This window comes from Bombina bombina, chromosome 5 (genome assembly GCF_027579735.1).
Source record: "Bombina bombina isolate aBomBom1 chromosome 5, aBomBom1.pri, whole genome shotgun sequence".
NCBI classification, from domain to species: Eukaryota; Metazoa; Chordata; class Amphibia; order Anura; family Bombinatoridae; genus Bombina; species Bombina bombina.
In genome coordinates, this window is record NC_069503.1 from 1,147,932,364 (window position 1) to 1,147,951,908 (window position 19,545).

Consider the following 19,545-nt stretch of genomic DNA (forward strand, 5'->3'; position numbering starts at 1 on the left):
ACTATGCTGGGTATGATATGTACTTGGCACACAATAATGGGTATGATATATGCGTGGGCACACTATGCTGGGTACAATAATGTACTTGGCACACTATGCTGGGGTATGATATCATACCCCAGCATAGTGCGCCAAGTACATATCATACCCCAGCATAGTGTGCCAAGTACATATCATACCCAGCATATTGTGCCCACGCATATATCATACCCATTATTGTGTGCCAAGTACATATCATACCCAGCATAGTGTGCCAAGTACATATCATACCCAGCATTCTGTGCCCAAGTCAGATTTGCCTCTGTACCAGCCAATAATAACTACATAGCATACCCAGGTAAATGCCTAATCTTTAAGTGCATTTTTAATGTCAGAACTTGGACACCTTATGGCCTTATGTGACAACTATACCTATAAATGTCAGAGCTTGTACTTATCTGCCCCTGTGTTCTATGCCACTTACAGTCTCACCCTACACCCAGCACTAATGTAACTGCTATTTATCAGCCCCTACAGCATATACTCATTCGATACCTTACTCCTGTACTCGTTACTGCTGCCAGCTCTAGTTCAGGGCATTGAGCACATTAATTTACTAACAGATGCCCTCTCGCTTCTATTGTGCATAGCATTGCCCTTATAAAATACACAGAATCACCCCTATCACTTATGTTAACTCTGCTACAAGCAGAATATAGTTTAAATCATCTGTTTGTAATCTAAGTACCAGAAATTGTAGTGATTATTAGTCCTTTGGGTGTGGGGACTGATTAGTGATGCTATAGAGGGGTGAGGGATTATTAGTCCTTTGGGTGTGGGGACTGATTAGTGATGCTATAGAGGGGTGAGGGATTATTAGTCCTTTGGGTGTGGGGACTGATTAGTGATGCTATAGAGGGGTGAGGGATTATTAGTTCTTTGGGTGTGGGGACTGATTAGTGATGCTATAGAGGGGTGAGGGATTATTAGTCCTTTGGGTGTGGGGACTGATTAGTGATGCTATAGAGGGGTGAGGGATTATTAGTCCTTTGGGTGTGGGGACTGATTAGTGATGCTATAGAGGGGTGAGGGATTATTAGTCCTTTGGGTGTGGGGACTGATTAGTGATGCTATAGAGGGGCGAGGGGACTGATTAGTGATGCTATAGAGGGGTGAGGGATTATTAGTTCTTTGGGTGTGGGGACTAATTAAGGATGCTATAGAGGGGTGAGGGATTATTAGTTCTTTGGGCGTGGGGACTAATTAGTGATGCTATAGAGGGGTGAGGGATTATTAGTTCTTTGGACGTGGGGACTGATTAGTGATGCTATAGAGGGATTATTGGTTCTTTGGGTGTGGGGACTGATTAGTGATGCTATAGAGGGGTGAGGGATTATTGGTTCTTTGGGCGTGGGGACTGATTAGTGATGCTATAGAGGGGTGAGGGATTATTGGTTCTTTGGGCGTGGGGACTAATTAGTGATGCTATGGAGGGGTGAGGGATTATTGGTTCTTTGGGCGTGGGGACTAATTAGTGATGCTATAGAGGGGTGAGGGATTATTGGTCATTTGGGCGTGGGGACTGATTAGTGATGCTATAGAGGGGTGAGGTATTATTAGTCCTTTGGGTGTGGGGACTGATTAGTGATGCTATAGAGGGGTGAGGCATTATTGGTCATTTGGGGGTGGGGACTAATTAGTGATGCTGTTTGTGGCTTTAGCACATGTCCCTAATCGTGTGATTAGATTGTGTCATGGGATGAATAATATTAGCTCCGTGTGATGTTTGTTACTACTTGTAAACATGCTGGGAAAGTCAGTCACAAACTAGCAGACCTGAGATCACTCCCTATATGTAGTTCACCTAATAAATAGCACACTCTGTATATAGCACTACATATATGTAGCACTTTAGCACTCTCTGTATATAGCACTACATATATGTAGCACTTTAGCACTCTCTGTATATAGCACTCCATATATGTAGCACTTTAGCACTCTCTGTATATAGCACTCCATATATGTAGCACTTTAGCACTCTCTGTATATAGCACTCCATATATGTAGCACTTTAGCACTCTCTGTATATAGAACTCTATATATGTAGCACTTTAGCACTCTCTGTATATAGCACTCCATATATGTAGCACTTTAGCACTCTCTGTATATAGCACTCCATATATATAGCACTCCATATATGTAGCACTTTAGCACTCTCTGTATATAGCACTACATATATGTAGCACTTTAGCACTCTCTGTATATAGCACTCCATATATGTAGCACTTTAGCACTCTCTATATAGCACTCCATATATGTAGCACTTTAGCACTCTCTGTATATAGCACTCCATATATGTAGCACTTTAGCACTCTCTATATAGCACTCCATATATGTAGCACTTTAGCACTCTCTATATAGCACTCCATATATGTAGCACTTTAGCACTCTCTGTATATAGCACTCCATATATGTAGCACTTTAGCACTCTCTGTATATAGCACTCCATATATGTAGCACTTTAGCACTCTCTGTATATAGCACTCTCTTCATGAGCATAAAATTAATAAAAATAAACAAATAACGTTCCAATTTACTTCTGTTATCAAGCAACATGTGTCTTGTGCACTATATACTGTGTGTGTGTATATAAAACATTGTGACGCTGATTTGAGTGGCTGCGTTAGTCCAGTGATTCAAGCGCCAATATCACAAGGGTATGGTTAGTACACACTGCTTTATGGTACTAACTATACATAAAAAAAGACAATCTTACGAGAGGTTCCTCGCGTGTATAAGTAAGGCTTCAGATTTGAGGAACTAGTAAATTTTTTGTCTTTTTTCAAATGTATAATTAGTCCATAAAAAATATCACTACACAATGCAATACATTTGGCGTTTATAACATTGCTACAAGCACCACTGCAATATAGTGCATGAGACACATGCACAGCTCTAAACCTACCTTAGTATGCTCTCATGGAAAGAAGCTAAGTTTAGAAAGAGTTACATTTAGTAATAGCACTAAACTAGAAGGTTCAGTATAAGTGCGCGCTCATTCGTGCCGGTTTCATTTTGACTTCCGAATACCTTAAATGTTTTCTGCAGTTGTTCAGTGCAACGAGTTAAATCTCATGGCTTGTTCCTTTCTTTTCCTGCTCTGATCCCAGATCTTGTGGCGTCAATTCCTCAAATTTAAAGAGACTGATCTCCCCAGTAAGGAGGCTGATAAAAACCAGTCCAAGCAACAGTACCTGTCCCTAGAGGTGAGTACAGACAGTAAGTGCTTGTGTAGCGAAGAGTAGAACAGAGTTACCCAGATGTACCGGTGTCTGGGAGATTAAATACACAATCTGAACTCGGCAGTTTTCTTTTTCCCTCTCTTACTCTTCCCCTGCAGATCTCTATCTGTCTCACTGAGTGTCTGTCACTCTTCCCCTGCAGATCTCTATCTGTCTCACTGAGTGTCTCTCTCTGTCTCTTGCTCCCCTGCAGATCTCTATCAGTCTCACTGAGTGTCTCTCTATGTCTCTTGCTCCCCTGCAGATCTCTATCAGTCTCACTGAGTGTCTCTCTCTGTCTCTTGCTCCCCTGCAGATCTCTATCTGTCTCACTGAGTGTCTGTCACTCTTCCCCTACAGATCTCTATCTGTCTCACTGAGTGTCTGTCACTCTTCCCCTGCAGATCTCTATCTGTCTCACTGAGTGTCTATCACTCTTCCCCTGCAGATCTCTATCTGTCTCACTGAGTGTCTGTCACTCTTCCCCTGCAGATCTCTATCTGTCTCACTGAGTGTCTGTCACTCTTCCCCTGCAGATCTCTATCTGTCTCACTGAGTGTCTCTCTCTGTCTCTTGCTCCCCTGCAGATCTATATCTGTCTCACTGAGTGTCTGTCACTCTTCCCCTGCAGATCTCTATCTGTCTCACTGAGTGTCTGTCACTCTTCCCCTGCAGATCTCTATCTGTCTCACTAAGTGTCTCAATCTGTCTCTTGCTCCCTTGCAGATCTCTATCTGTCTCACTGAGTGTCTGTCACTCTTCCCCTGCAGATCTCTATCTGTCTCACTGAGTGTCTGTCTCTTGCTCTTCCCCTGCAGATCTCTATCTGTCTCACTGAGTGTCTCTCTCTGTCTCTTGCTCCCCTGCAGATCTATATCTGTCTCACTGAGTGTCTGTCACTCTTCCCCTGCAGATCTCTATCTGTCTCACTGAGTGTCTGTCACTCTTCCCCTGCAGATCTCTATCTGTCTCACTGAGTGTCTGTCTCTTGCTCTTCCCCTGCAGATCTCTATCTGTCTCACTGAGTGTCTCTCTCTGTCTCTTGCTCCCCTGCAGATCTCTATCAGTCTCACTGAGTGTCTCTCTCTGTCTCTTGCTCCCCTGCAGATCTCTATCAGTCTCACTGAGTGTCTCTCTCTGTCTCTTGCTCCCCTGCAGATCTCTATCTGTCTCACTAAGTGTCTCTCTCTGTCTCTTGTTCCCCTGCAGATCTCTATCAATCTCACTGAGTGTCTCTCTCTGTCTCTTGCTCCCCTGCAGATCTCTGTCTCACTGAGTGTCTCTCTCTGTCTCTTGTTCCCCTGCAGATCTCTGTCTCACTGAGTGTCTGTCACTCTTCCCCTGCAGATCTCTATCTGTCTCACTGAGTGTCTGTCTCTTGCTCTTCCCCTGCAGATCTCTATCAGTCTCACTGAGTGTCTCTCTCTGTCTCTTGCTCCCCTGCAGATCTCTGTCTCACTGAGTGTCTCTCTCTGTCTCTTGTTCCCCTGCAGATCTATATCTGTCTCACTGAGTGTCTGTCACTCTTCCCCTGCAGATCTCTATCTGTCTCACTGAGTGTCTGTCACTCTTCCCCTGCAGATCTCTATCTGTCTCACTGAGTGTCTGTCTCTTGCTCTTCCCCTGCAGATCTCTATCTGTCTCACTGAGTGTCTCTCTCTGTCTCTTGCTCCCCTGCAGATCTATATCTGTCTCACTGAGTGTCTGTCACTCTTCCCCTGCAGATCTCTATCTGTCTCACTGAGTGTCTGTCTCTTGCTCTTCCCCTGCAGATCTCTATCTGTCTCACTGAGTGTCTCTCTCTGTCTCTTGCTCCCCTGCAGATCTCTATCAGTCTCACTGAGTGTCTCTCTCTGTCTCTTGCTCCCCTGCAGATCTCTATCAGTCTCACTGAGTGTCTCTCTCTGTCTCTTGCTCCCCTGCAGATCTCTATCAGTCTCACTGAGTGTCTCTCTCTGTCTCTTGCTCCCCTGCAGATCTCTATCTGTCTCACTAAGTGTCTCTCTCTGTCTCTTGTTCCCCTGCAGATCTCTATCAATCTCACTGAGTGTCTCTCTCTGTCTCTTGCTCCCCTGCAGATCTCTATCAGTCTCACTGAGTGTCTCTCTCTGTCTCTTGCTCCCCTGCAGATCTCTATCAATCTCACTGAGTTTCTCTCTCTGTCTCTTGCTCCCCTGCAGATCTATATCTGTCTCACTGAGTGTCTCTCTGTCTCTTGCTCCCCTGCAGATCTCTATCTGTCTCACTGAGTGTCTGTCACTCTTCCCCTGCAGATCTCTATCTTTCTCACTGAGTGTCTCTCTCTGTCTCTTGCTCCCCTGCAGATCTCTATCTGTCTCACTAAGTGTCTCTCTCTGTCTCTTGTTCCCCTGCAGATCTATATCTGTCTCACTGAGTGTCTCTCTATGTCTCTTGCTCCCCTGCAGATCTATATCTGTCTCACTGAGTGTCTGTCACTCTTCCCCTGCAGATCTCTATATGTCTCACTGAGTGTCTGTCACTCTTCCCCTGCAGATCTCTATCTGTCTCACTGAGTGTCTGTCACTCTTCCCCTGCAGATCTCTATCTGTCTCACTGAGTGTCTGTCACTCTTCCCCTGCAGATCTCTGTCTCACTAAGTGTCTCAATCTGTCTCTTGCTCCGCTTCAGATCTCTATCTGTCTCACTGAGTGTCTGTCACTCTTCCCCTGCAGATCTCTATCTGTCTCACTAAGTGTCTCTCTCTGTCTCTTGCTCCCTTGCAGATCTCTATCTGTCTCACTGAGTGTCTGTCACTCTTCCCCTGCAGATCTCTATCTGTCTCACTGAGTGTCTGTCACTCTTCCCCTGCAAATCTCTATCTGTCTCATTGAGTGTCTGTCACTCTTCCCCTGCAGATCTCTATCTGTCTCACTAAGTGTCTGTCACTCTTCCCCTGCAGATCTATATCTGTCTCACTGAGTGTCTCTCTCTGTCTCTTGCTCCCCTGCAGATCTCTATCTGTCTCACTGAGTGTCTGTCACTATTCCCCTTCAGATCTCTATCTGTCTCACTAAGTGTCTCTCTCTGTCTCTTGCTCCCCTGCAGATCTCTATCAGTCTCACTGAGTGTCTCTCTCTGTCTCTTGCTCCCCTGCAGATCTCTATCTGTCTCACTAAGTGTCTCTCTCTGTCTTTTGTTCCCCTGCAGATCTCTATCAATCTCACTGAGTGTCTCTCTCTGTCTCTTGCTCCCCTGCAGATCTCTATCAGTCTCACTGAGTGTCTCTCTGTCTCTTGCTCCCCTGCAGATCTCTATCTGTCTCACTAAGTGTCTCTCTCTGTCTCTTGTTCCCCTGCAGATCTATATCTGTCTCACTGAGTGTCTGTCACTCTTCCCCTTCAGATCTCTGTCTCACTAAGTGTCTCTCTATGTCTCTTGCTCCCCTGCAGATCTATATCTGTCTCACTGAGTGTCTGTCACTCTTCCCCTGCAGATCTCTATCTGTCTCACTGAGTGTCTGTCACTCTTCCCCTGCAGATCTCTATCTGTCTCACTAAGTGTCTGTCACTCTTCCCCTGCAGATCTCTATCTGTCTCACTAAGTGTCTGTCACTCTTCCCCTGCAGATCTATATCTGTCTCACTGAGTGTCTGTCACTCTTCCCCTTCAGATCTCTGTCTCACTAAGTGTCTCTCTATGTCTCTTGCTCCCCTGCAGATCTATATCTGTCCCACTGAGTGTCTCTCTATGTCTCTTGCTCCCCTGCAGATCTCTATCTGTCTCACTGAGTGTCTGTCACTCTTCCCCTTCAGATCTCTGTCTCACTAAGTGTCTCTGTCTCTTGCTCCCCTGCAGATCTCTATCTGTCTCACTGAGTGTCTGTCACTCTTCCCCTGCAGATCTCTATCTTTCTCACTGAGTGTCTCTCTATGTCTCTTGCTCCCCTGCAGATCTCTATATCTGTCTCACTGAGTGTCTCTCTCTGTCTCTTGTTCCCCTGCAGATCTCTATATCTGTCTCACTAAGTGTCTCTCTCTGTCTCTTGCTCCCCTGCAGATCTCTATCTGTCTCACTAAGTGTCTCTTGCTTCCCTGCAGATCTCTATCTGTCTCACTAAGTGTCTCTTGCTTCCCTGCAGATCTCTACCTGTCTCACTAAGTGCTTCACTCTCTCCCCATCTCTCTGGTATTTTCTCACTCCCTAAGTGTATCCCTGGTTGTATGTCTCAATCTTCGTATGTCTTTCGCCTTAGAGTGCAGTAAAGTCTGGTCAGCTTAAAGTTCCTCCTGGTTATCACCCTCTGGATGTGGAGAAGGAGTGGGGGAAGCTGCACGTTTCCATCCTGGAGAGAGAGAAGCTTCTGCGCATGGAGCTGGAGAGGTGAGAGCAGCAGCTGCGCTGTTTGATGCCCAAATAACAGGTTCCCCATGACCTAACAATTCTTCATCTGTACAGAGCCAAAACTGTGTCACCTTTATATGAGAACCTCACAGTGTCGTCTTTATATGAGATGTGACCGATCCTGGGGTGCTTGATGTGTGCTACATATGTAACCGATCCTGCGGTGCTTGATGTGTGCTACATACGTAACCGATCCTGCGGTGCTTGATGTGTGCTACATATGTAACCGATCCTGCGGTGCTTGATGTGTGCTACATATGTAACCGATCCTGCGGTGCTTGATGTGTGCTACATATGTAACCGATCCTGCGGTGCTTTATGTGTGCTACATATGTAACCGATCCTGCGGTGCTTGATGTGTGCTACATATGTAACCGATCCTGCGGTGCTTTATGTGTGCTACATATGTAACCGATCCTGCGGTGCTTGATGTGTGCTACATATGTAACCGATCCTGCGGTGCTTGATGTGTGCTACATATGTAACCGATCCTGTGGTGCTTGATGTGTGCTACATATGTAACCGATCCTGCGGTGCTTTATGTGTGCTACATATGTAACCGATCCTGCGGTGCTTGACGTGTGCTACATATGTAACCGATCCTGCGGTGCTTTATGTGTGCTACATATGTAACCGATCCTGCGGTGCTTGATGTGTGCTACATATGTGACTGATCCTGGGGTGGTTGATATGTGCTACATATGTAACCGATCCTGCGGTGCTTGATGTGTTCTACATATGTGACTGATCCTGGGGTGGTTGATATGTGCTACATATGTGACCGATCCTGTGGTGCTTGATGTGTGCTACATATGTAACCGATCCTGCAGTGCTTGATGTGTGCTACATATGTAACCGATCCTGCAGTGCTTGATGTGTGCTACATATGTAACCGATCCTGTGGTGCTTGATGTGTGCTACATATGTAACCGATCCTGTGGTGCTTGATGTGTGCTACATATGTAACCAATCCTGCGGTGCTTTATGTGTGCTACATATGTAACCAATCCTGCGGTGCTTGATGTGTGCTACATATGTAACCAATCCTGCGGTGCTTGATGTGTGCTACATATGTAACCGATCCTGCGGTGCTTTATGTGTGCTACATATGTAACCGATCCTGCGGTGCTTGATGTGTGCTACATATGTAACCGATCCTGCGGTGCTTGATGTGTGCTACATATGTAACCGATCCTGCGGTGCTTTATGTGTGCTACATATGTAACCGATCCTGCGGTGCTTGATGTGTTCTACATATGTGACTGATCCTGGGGTGGTTGATATGTGCTACATATGTAACCGATCCTGCGGTGCTTTATGTGTTCTACATATGTGACTGATCTTACAGTGCTTGATGTGTGCTACATATGTAACCGATCCTGCATTGCTTGATGTGTTCTACATATGTGACTGGTCCTGGGGTGCTTGATGTGTGCTACATATGTGACTGATCCTGCGGTACTTGATGTGTGCTACATATGTAACTGATCCGGGGGTGCTTGATATGTGCTACATATGTAACCGATCCTGCGGTGCTTGATGTGTTCTACATATGTGACTGATCTTGTAGTGCTTGATGTGTGCTACATATGTAACCGATCCTGCGGTGCTTGATGTGTTCTACATATGTGACTGGTCCTGGGGTGCTTGATGTGTGCTACATATGTGACTGATCCTGCGGTGCTTGATGTGTGCTACATATGTGATTGATCCTGGGGTGCTTGATGTGTGCTACATATGTAACTGATCCTGTGATGCTTGATGTGTGCTACATATGTGACTGATCCTGCGGTGCTTGATGTGTACTACATATGTGACTGATCCTGCGGTGCTTGATGTGTTCTACATATGTGACTGGTCCTGTGGTGCTTGATGTGTGGTACATATGTAATCGATCCTGCGGTGCTTGATGTGTGCTACATATGTGACATCCTGGGGTGCTTGATGTGTGCTACATATGTGACTGATGCTGCGGTGCTTGATGTGTTGTATTACATATGTAACTGATCCTGCGGTGCTTTATGAGTGCTACATATGTAACCGATCCTGCGGTGCTTGATGTGTGCTACATATGTGACTGATCCTGGGGTGCTTGATGTGTGCTACATATGTGACTGATGCTGCGGTGCTTGATGTGTATTACATATGTAACTGATCCTGGGGTGCTTGATGTGTGCTACATATGTAACTGATCCTGCGGTGCTTGATGTGTTCTACATATGTAACTGATCCTGGGGTGCTTGATGTGTGCTACATATGTAACTGATCCTGGGGTGCTTGATGTGTGCTACATATGTAACTGATCCTGGGGTGGTTGATATGTGCTACATATGTAACCGATCCTGCGGTGCTTGATGTGTTCTACATATGTGACTGATCTTGCAGTGCTTGATGTGTGCTACATATGTAACCGATCCTGCGGTGCTTTATGTGTTCTACATATGTGACTGGTCCTGGGGTGCTTGATGTGTGCTACATATGTGACTGATCCTGCGGTGCTTGATGTGTGCTACATATGTGATTGATCCTGGGGTGCTTGATGTGTGCTACATATGTAACTGATCCTGCAATGCTTGATGTGTGCTACATATGTGACTTTTCCTGTGGTGCTTGATGTGTGCTACATATGTGACTGATCCTGCAGTGCTTGATGTTTACTACATATGTGACTGATCCTGCGGTGCTTAATGTGTGCTACATATGTGACTGGTCCTGCGGTGCTTGATGTGTGCTAGATATGTGACTGGTCCTGTGGTGCTTGATGTGTGCTACATACAGTATGTGACTGGTCCTGCGGTGCTTGATGTGTGCTACATATGTGACTGATCCTGGGGTGCTTGATGTGTGCTACATATGTGACTGATCCTGCGGTGCTTGATGTGTGTTACATATGTGACCGACCCTGCGGTGCTTGATGTGTGCTACATATGTGACTGATCCTGCAGTGCTTGATGTGTGCTACATATGTGACTGATCCTGCAGTGCTTGATGTGTGCTACATATGTGACTGATCCTGCGGTGCTTGATGTGTGCTACATATGTAACTGATCCTGGGGTGCTTGATGTGTGCTACATATGTGACTGATCTTGCAGTGCTTGATGTGTGCTACATATGTAACCGATCCTGCGGTGCTTGATGTGTTCTACATATGTGACTGGTCCTGGGGTGCTTGATGTGTGCTACATATGTGACTGATCCTGCGGTGCTTGATGTGTGCTACATATGTGACTGATCCTGGGGTGCTTGATGTGTGCTACATATGTAACTGATCCTGCGATGCTTGATGTGTGCTACATATGTGACTGATCCTGCGGTGCTTGATATGTACTTCATATGTGACTGATCCTGCGGTGCTTGATGTGTACTACATATGTGACTGGTCCTGCGGTGCTTGATGTGTGCTACATATGTGACTGGTCCTGCGGTGCTTGATGTGTGCTGCATACAGTATGTGACTGGTCCTGCGGTGCTTGATGTGTGCTACATATGTGACTGGTCCTGCGGTGCTTGATGTGCGCTACATATGTGACTGATCCTTTAGTACATCTGGAGAAAAATTAATGTTTTATTGAGAATGTCATTCTGTTACTTGTTTGAGTTAAACAAAGCCTTCCCTAGTGCCACATAAATATTTATTGCAAAGCTGTGATGATTATTTCATTTTGCTGGGAATAACTAAGTATCATGGTACATTGTAGGGAGAACGGACGTAGGTCAGAGTCTCACATAGTTCCCCTCCTGCTAACTGTGCGGCTGCAGGCTGGGGCCGCCTTTGAATGACCAGTGTTTGTGTTGGAGATTCTGTGTTTTGACGGCAGCACGGGGGGGGGGGGTTGGGGAAGCCCTCTGCATGTGTACTACATCAGCAATTTGTAAGAGAGTGCTGAGGTTTCCTGTCACTTCCTACAGCAGGGAGAGCAGTAGATGCTGTTTGCTCCTTAGCCATCACAGAGAGCAGCAATAGATCCCAACCGGCAATCAAGGGGCTAAAGCAGCCTGTAATTGTGCTGCTACAAACATTCTTTGACATTATTTTTAATAAAAATTTTAAGCTCTTTTGAAGCTGATTGTACAGCACGTGTCTGTCTGTCTGTCATAGCCTGCAGTTACCCCTGTCTGTCATAGCCTGCAGTTACCGTCTGTCTGTCATAGCCTGCAGTTACCCCTGTCTGTCATAGCCTGCAGTTTCCCCTGTCTGTCATAGCCTGCAGTTACCCCTGTCTGTCATAGCCTGCAGTTACCCCTGTCTGTCATAGCCTGCAGTTACCCCCTGTCTGTCATAGCCTGCAGTTACCCCCTGTCTGTCATAGCCTGCAGTTACCCCTGTCTGTCATAGCCTGCAGTTACCCCTGTCTGTCATAGCCTGCAGTTACCGTCTGTCTGTCATAGCCTGCAGTTACCCCCTGTCTGTCATAGCCTGCAGTTACCCCTGTCTGTCATAGCCTGCAGTTACCGTCTGTCTGTCATAGCCTGCAGTTACCCCTGTCTGTCATAGCCTGCAGTTACCCCCTGTCTGTCATAGCCTGCAGTTACCCCCTGTCTGTCATAGCCTGCAGTTACCCCCTGTCTGTCATAGCCTGCAGTTACCCCCTGTCTGTCATAGCCTGCAGTTACCCCCTGTCTGTCATAGCCTGCAGTTACCCCCTGTCTGTCATAGCCTGCAGTTACCCCCTGTCTGTCATAGCCTGCAGTTACCCCCTGTCTGTCATAGCCTGCAGTTACCCCCTGTCTGTCATAGCCTGCAGTTACCCCCTGTCTGTCATAGCCTGCAGTTACCCCCTGTCTGTCATAGCCTGCAGTTACCGTCTGTCATAGCCTGCAGTTACCGTCTGTCTGTCATAGCCTGCAGTTACCGTCTGTCTGTCATAGCCTGCAGTTACCGTCTGTCTGTCATAGCCTGCAGTTACCGTCTGTCTGTCATAGCCTGCAGTTACCCCCTGTCTGTCATAGCCTGCAGTTACCCCCTGTCTGTCATAGCCTGCAGTTACCCCCTGTCTGTCATAGCCTGCAGTTACCCCCTGTCTGTCATAGCCTGCAGTTACCCCCTGTCTGTCATAGCCTGCAGTTACCCCCTGTCTGTCATAGCCTGCAGTTACCCCCTGTCTGTCATAGCCTGCAGTTACCCCCTGTCTGTCATAGCCTGCAGTTACCCCCTGTCTGTCATAGCCTGCAGTTACCCCCTGTCTGTCATAGCCTGCAGTTACCCCCTGTCTGTCATAGCCTGCAGTTACCCCCTGTCTGTCATAGCCTGCAGTTACCCCCTGTCTGTCATAGCCTGCAGTTACCGTCTGTCTGTCATAGCCTGCAGTTACCCCCTGTCTGTCATAGCCTGCAGTTACCCCCTGTCTGTCATAGCCTGCAGTTACCCCCTGTCTGTCATAACCTGCAAGGGGTACATCAGGTGGGTATACCCAGTATAGCCTTAGGTGCAGTTGGTGGGTATGCTCAGTACAGCGCCTGTTGGTGGGTATGCTCAGTACAGTCAGTGGTGCAGTTGGTCGGTATGCTCAGTACAGTCAGCGGTGCAGTTGGTCGGTATGCTCAGTACAGCGCCTGTTGGTGTGTATGCTCCGTTACAGCCAGTGGAGCAGTTGGTGGGTATGCTCAGTACAGTTAGTGGTGCAGTTGGTGGGTATGCTCAGTACAGCGCCTGTTGCTGGGTATGCTCAGTATAGCCAGTGGTGCAGTTGGTCGGTATGCTCAGTACAGCGCCTGTTGCTGGGTATGCTCAGTATAGCCAGTGGAGCAGTTGGTCGGTATGCTCAGTACAGCGCCTGTTGGGGGGTATGCTCAGTACAGCGATTGTTGGTGGATATGCTCAGTACAGTCAGTGGTGCAGTTGCTGGGTATGTTCAGTATAGCCAGTGGAGCAGTTGGTCGGTATGCTCAGTATAGCCAGTGGAGCAGTTGGTCGGTATGCTCACCTGTTTCACAACTGTCTCTGAGACACAGAAATCTGTAGAACATTCATTACTTTTTCAGTAAAAGATCGTTTTGTAAAAAAAAACTTACCACTGCTCTCTGTTTAAAAAAACAAAAAGTTTATAAAATTGCTATGTACTTGCCTAGAAAAAAACGGATTTCCAATTCAGACAGAACAGTTGTGAGATGAGTATAAAAATAAAATGTTCCTGGGTTGGGCTCCCCCCGTGTCTGCAGTTATAAGTTAGTGCGAGTGAGTCATGCTGAGCAGTAATGAGAAGCAGCGTGCCAGGGGGACGAGAGAGAGGAAGAGGGCTCTGACCACTGGAAAAAGGAGGAACCACGCCTGAGTCTCAGCACAAACAGTGCAAGTGGGAAATGTTCTAGATAGGTGAGACTGGCAGGCATTGCACTTCCAGGGTTAGATCCTTTTTTTTTCTCTTCTGCTAAACTGATAGAGTTTATTTATTTTATATTTTTATTAACTTATTTGCTAAACTTGTTGTGATCTGTGCCTTTTAGATTGACAGGTTATTGCACGGGATGGGGGAGGAGCTTACATTGCTTACTGTAGGAGTAATATACTTTGGCAGTGAAATGGTTAAATAATCTGCTTTATTGTGATTTGTATGAAAGCTATTTAGTTTCACACCATCAGCTTCTGCAACTTGTATCATGTGCCACAGTGATTGCGTTTCGGTTACAAATAATCTCATGCCAGGGTGATTGTGCCACTCTTTCTCTCTTTAACCTATTCTGTGTCTGCAGGTTGGAGCGGCTGCAACGTATTGTCAGCAAATTACAGATGGAGTCTGCTATGTGTGAGGAGCAGCTGAACCAAGCAGATACATTACTACAGATGGTGAGCTGGCACAATATAAAAGCAGAAGGTTTTGGGAGAGAAACCTAGAACAAACCTATCTGGGGGTCAGGGGGATATAGTACATGGATTGTAGAACTGATACAGTAAGGATGATGGACATGAAGAGTATGAGGATGTTTATGAATGGGGATGTAGGTGAGGATGACAAAACACAGGAGAAAAAGAGACATAGGTAGGTGCAGGACATGAAACGCCTGGGACCTTAGAGTTAGACAGATTGAGGACATTGGGGAGTTGAGAGATGCAGGACGTGGTGGGACAGGGATCTGCAAATGAGAGAGTTGGTGTACATGGAAGGAGACGGTTCTGGACATTTAAATACAGGAAGTAGCAGTGTGAAGATCATTTAAAGCACTGGTATGTGAGTTACAGTTGTGTAGACCAAAGGACCGTGCTGCTGGTCAGATGAACATGATACAAATGAGCTTGCACAGAGCTAAAACACAGGAAGAAGTCATTAGTAAGGTGTGTGAGCGTGCCATAAGTGTAGCGGTGTATGGACCATAAGTAGCGGATAGGTAGTGTATAGTTTTCACATATGTACTGCTGATGGTTGTTGTTTCTGTAACATTTTGGTAGAATTTGCTTGACCACACATCAATCAGGTGGAAAGCGTGAGCCCACTTCATCAAATGTTGTTTGTGCCCTTCCGCTGTAGAACATCCGTCTCCTGAACGCCGGGAAACAGCCGCAGAGATCAGGTGACATAGAGCGGGATTTGGACAATGCCGATGGTATGATCCGCATGCTCTTTAATGATGTACAAGCACTGAAGGATGGGCGGCATCCGCAAGGAGAACAAATGTACAGGAGGTAAGTGAAACCTCACCTACACTATGCAACCTGTAGAAAACACTGCCTGGCCAACATAGAATTGGGCTTTGAGCATCCTTCTCCTGCTATCTTGTTTTGAGTGGGTATATTAAATAACTAAAATAAATGTCCTATCCTTCAGTGTACAGGCTTGATCAAGGAACATCTGTCCTATATCTCTGGGGATAGGTCATGCTTGGCCTTATCTAGACCTAGAAATGTTAATTCTTTTAGATGGGAGGTTATTGAGCTGGTTTCCCCCATTGGAGACAGATTCCAGATACTATGCTGTCAGGAAATATACTGCATTTTAAAATTAATTGTCTTGTCCCTAATGGGTTTAACGCCAAATTTGATATTAACTATTGACATCGTTAGTAAAATATAAAAATCTCATGGACACTAACCATAGGAATAGTGGCATTGTATGGCTTGAGTGTATTTAACTTTCTGTGTGGTATGGTTTCGGTATGATGTTTTAAATCATATTATTTTTAAAAATGCCTTATACGTGGATTAAATTGTTTGTCCCCTAAGCTTTGAATGTATGAATATATATTGATATGAGATTTTTTTCTCTAGTTATCATTATTTTGCTGTACCTCTAAGTGAGAGATTGAGTGTTACATTTACATACATTTATTATGGATACTAAGTTTGCTTATACTTTTATGTATGTATTATTTAAGTTTACAATAATTATAACACATTAGTAGGTCTCTCTTTGGATACTTAGGGTTAAACAATGAGCATCTATTTGCAGGAACCAATCAGATTGTTTGTTTTTAGTTCTTTAAATAATTAAGACGTGCAAGCTTTACGTCTATGAGTACCGGTTAGACTTGTTGCTGCTCATTTTTAAGCCTTAATGTATGGTTCTGTCGTTTTTAATTAGATATACAATAAAGGTATTTAACTTTTTATCTGGAACCTTTTGGAACTTTTTTTTCTTAGGCTTGATATAAGTCACTTGTAAGAGAGAGTTGCAGAATCCTTCTGTTGGGGACACCATGCCATGCTATTAGCTCCCCTTCTGTGTCTCACTCATACTCTTTCTCTTTGCAGGGTTTACAGATTGCACGAGCGTTTTGTTGCCATACGCACAGAATACAACCTAAGACTCAAGTCTGGGGCTACCCAGGAGAGTATTCAAGTCATCACTGTAACCTCAACTCAGCAGGCTTCCCGCCCCGATGTGGACGGTGCCACCCTTAAATACCTGCAGGATCTGCTTGCTTGGGTAGAGGAGAACCAGAAGCGAATCAATACAGCTGAGTGGGGATCAGATCTCCCCAGTGTTGAATCCCAGCTCGGAAGCCATCGTGGACTCCATCAGTCAATTAATGAGTTCAGATCGAAGATTGAACGAGCGCGATCTGAAGAGGTAAGGTTGTAGTGTGTGCTCCCATTGTGCAATGGGTTTAAAAGGCTCAGCAATACAAGGAAGCAGATTTATGGATAGTTAGATGGGGGATTCATGGGAAAATCCATAGTATAAACTTCCTCTCTAGCATGTTTTGCTAAACGTCTTCTAGTGATGCTATTTCCAGCTCAGCTGCAGGATCAGAACGATAGCAAGTGAGCTTCTGATTTTAATTGTCTATAAGGGTAGTGTAGGATATAATCCCCTACATGAGGCTTTCCTTATACAGAGTCATTGTTATACTCTAAGACAGCATTATAGAGGGTCTTAGACTGTATCAACCCCCCATGATCCGCACAGCAGATGGAATCAGGGAACAAAGGTGACTCATGTTTCTATACAGGGGGATTTATTGTTTAATTTAGAGATTCAAATGAATCATCTTTTTTTAGGGCCCAAATCTATTAGTTACAGAGATAAGGAAGGCGCTGCTGGGGTAAGGTGTGTGAATGGCAGCGGACACCGCTATGGGTTAATTGCGCTGTTCTGTTGTCTGATCATACAATACCGATACCGCCATGAAGTAAATACACAATGCCGTGTGAGTTAAAACCATAATGAACACAAAATATTCTATTTTGCCTGAGAGGTTAGAGCAAAAGCTTATTCAGCACAGGAATAGCTGTGATATAGGCCATATGTTCTGTTTTATAACGATACTTCCCCTTAAGACTCTTCTCTCTCCTCAGGGGCAGCTCTCAGGTACACGCGGATCATACCAGGATTATCTGGGAAAGCTGGATCTGCAATATGCAAAGCTGCTGGTAAGTAAATAACCTTATATGTTATCTGTAGAGAAAGCAGGCACCAGATCATGACTGGAAACTAATCACTGGGATCCCTCCCCTTACACTGCTCAGTGAGATCCCTTCCTTGCACTCCTCATTGGGATCCCTTCCCTTACACTGCTTAGTGAGATTCCTCCCCTTACACTGCTCAGTGAGATCCCTTCCCTTACACTCCTCATTGGGATCCCTTCCTTGCACTCCTCATTGGGATCCCTTCCCTTACACTGCTTAGTGAGATCCCTTCCCTTACACTGCTCAGTGAGATCCCTCCCCTTACACTGCTCAGTGAGATCCCTTCCCTTAAACTGCTCAGTGAGATCCCTTCCCTTACACTGCTTAGTGAGATCCCTTCCCTTACACTCCTCATTGGGATCCCTTCCCTTGCACTCTTCGGTGGGATCCCTTCCCTTGCACTCTTCGGTGGGATCCCTTCCCTTGCACTCTTCGGTGGGATCCCTTCCCTTGCACTCTTCGGTGGGATCCCTTCCCTTGCACTCTTCGGTGGGATCCCTTCCCTTGCACTCTTCGGTGGGATCCCTTCCCTTGCACTCTTCGGTGGGATCCCTTCCCTTACACTGCTCAATAAGATCCCTTCCCTTGCACTCCTCATTGGGATCCCTTCCCTTACACTGCTCAGTGAGATCCCTCCCCTTACACTCCTCAGTGAGATCCCTTCCCTTACACTGCTCAATAAGATCCCTTCCCTTACACTCCTCATTGGGATCCCTTCCCTTGCACTCTTCGGTGGGATCCCTTCCCTTGCACTCTTCGGTGGGATCCCTTCCCTTGCACTCTTCGGTGGGATCCCTTCCCTTGCACTCTTCGGTGGGATCCCTTCCCTTGCACTCTTCGGTGGGATCCCTTCCCTTACACTGCTCAATAAGATCCCTTCCCTTGCACTCCTCATTGGGATCCCTTCCCTTGCACTCCTCGGTGGGATCCCTTCCCTTGCACTCTTCGATGGGATCCCTTCCCTTGCACTCTTCGGTGGGATCCCTTCCCTTGCACTCCTCGGTGGGATCCCTTCCCTTGCACTCCTCGGTGAGATCCCTTCCCTTGCACTCCTCGGTGAGATCCCTTCCCTTACAGTCCTCAGTGAGATCTCTTCCCTTACAGTCCTCAGTGAGATCCCTTCCCTTGCACTCCTCATTGGGATCCCTTCCCTTACACTGCTTAGTGAGATCCCTCCCCTTACATTGCATAGTGAGATCCCCTTCCCTTACAGTCCTCAGTGAGATCTCTTCCCTTACACTGCTCAGTGAGATCCCTTCCCTTACAGTCCTCATTGGGATCCCTTCCCTTACACTGCTCAGTGAGATCCCTTCCCTTGCAGTCCTCAGTGGGATCCCTTCCCTTACACTGCTCAGTGAGATCCCTTCCCTTACACTGCTCAGTGAGATCACTTCCCTTGCACCCCTCATTGGGATCCCTTCCCTTACAGTCCTCAGTGAGATCTCTTCCCTTACACTGCTCAGTGAGATCCCTTCCCTTGCACTCCTCAGTGGGATCCCTTCCCTTGCACTCTTCGGTGGGATCCCTTCCCTTGCACTCTTCGGTGGGATCCCTTCCCTTGCACTCTTCGGTGGGATCCCTTCCCTTGCACTCTTCGGTGGGATCCCTTCCCTTACACTGCTCAATAAGATCCCTTCCCTTGCACTCCTCGGTGGGATCCCTTCCCTTGCACTCCTCGGTGGGATCCCTTCCCTTGCACTCTTCGGTGGGATCCCTTCCCTTGCACTCTTCGGTGGGATCCCTTCCCTTGCACTCTTCGGTGGGATCCCTTCCCTTGCACTCTTCGGTGGGATCCCTTCCCTTGCACTCTTCGGTGGGATCCCTTCCCTTGCACTCTTCGGTGGGATCCCTTCCCTTGCACTCTTCGGTGGGATCCCTTCCCTTGCACTCTTCGGTGGGATCCCTTCCCTTGCACTCCTCGGTGGGATCCCTTCCCTTGCACTCCTCGGTGAGATCCCTTCCCTTTCCTTACAGTCCTCATTGGGATCCCTTCCCTTACACTGCTCAGTGAGATCCCTTACCTTACACTGCTCAGTGGGATCCCTTCCCTTATACTGCTCAGTGAGATCCGTTCCCTTACAC

General features: G+C 46.5%; 1 protein-coding gene across 19 annotated transcripts in view; it reads left to right on the top strand.

Moving 5' to 3' along the window:
• Positions 1-19,545, top strand: part of PLEC (plectin) — a 476,113-nt gene that overhangs the window by 406,953 nt on the left and 49,615 nt on the right. For all 19 annotated transcript variants that reach the window (XM_053715478.1, XM_053715475.1, XM_053715480.1 and 16 more), the window contains 6 exons: positions 3,150-3,245; positions 7,473-7,600; positions 14,313-14,406; positions 15,086-15,240; positions 16,306-16,624; positions 17,353-17,427. In XM_053715478.1, the coding sequence (XP_053571453.1) occupies positions 3,150-3,245; positions 7,473-7,600; positions 14,313-14,406; positions 15,086-15,240; positions 16,306-16,624; positions 17,353-17,427 (867 nt within the window). The remainder of the gene's footprint in view (positions 1-3,149; positions 3,246-7,472; positions 7,601-14,312; positions 14,407-15,085; positions 15,241-16,305; positions 16,625-17,352; positions 17,428-19,545) is intronic.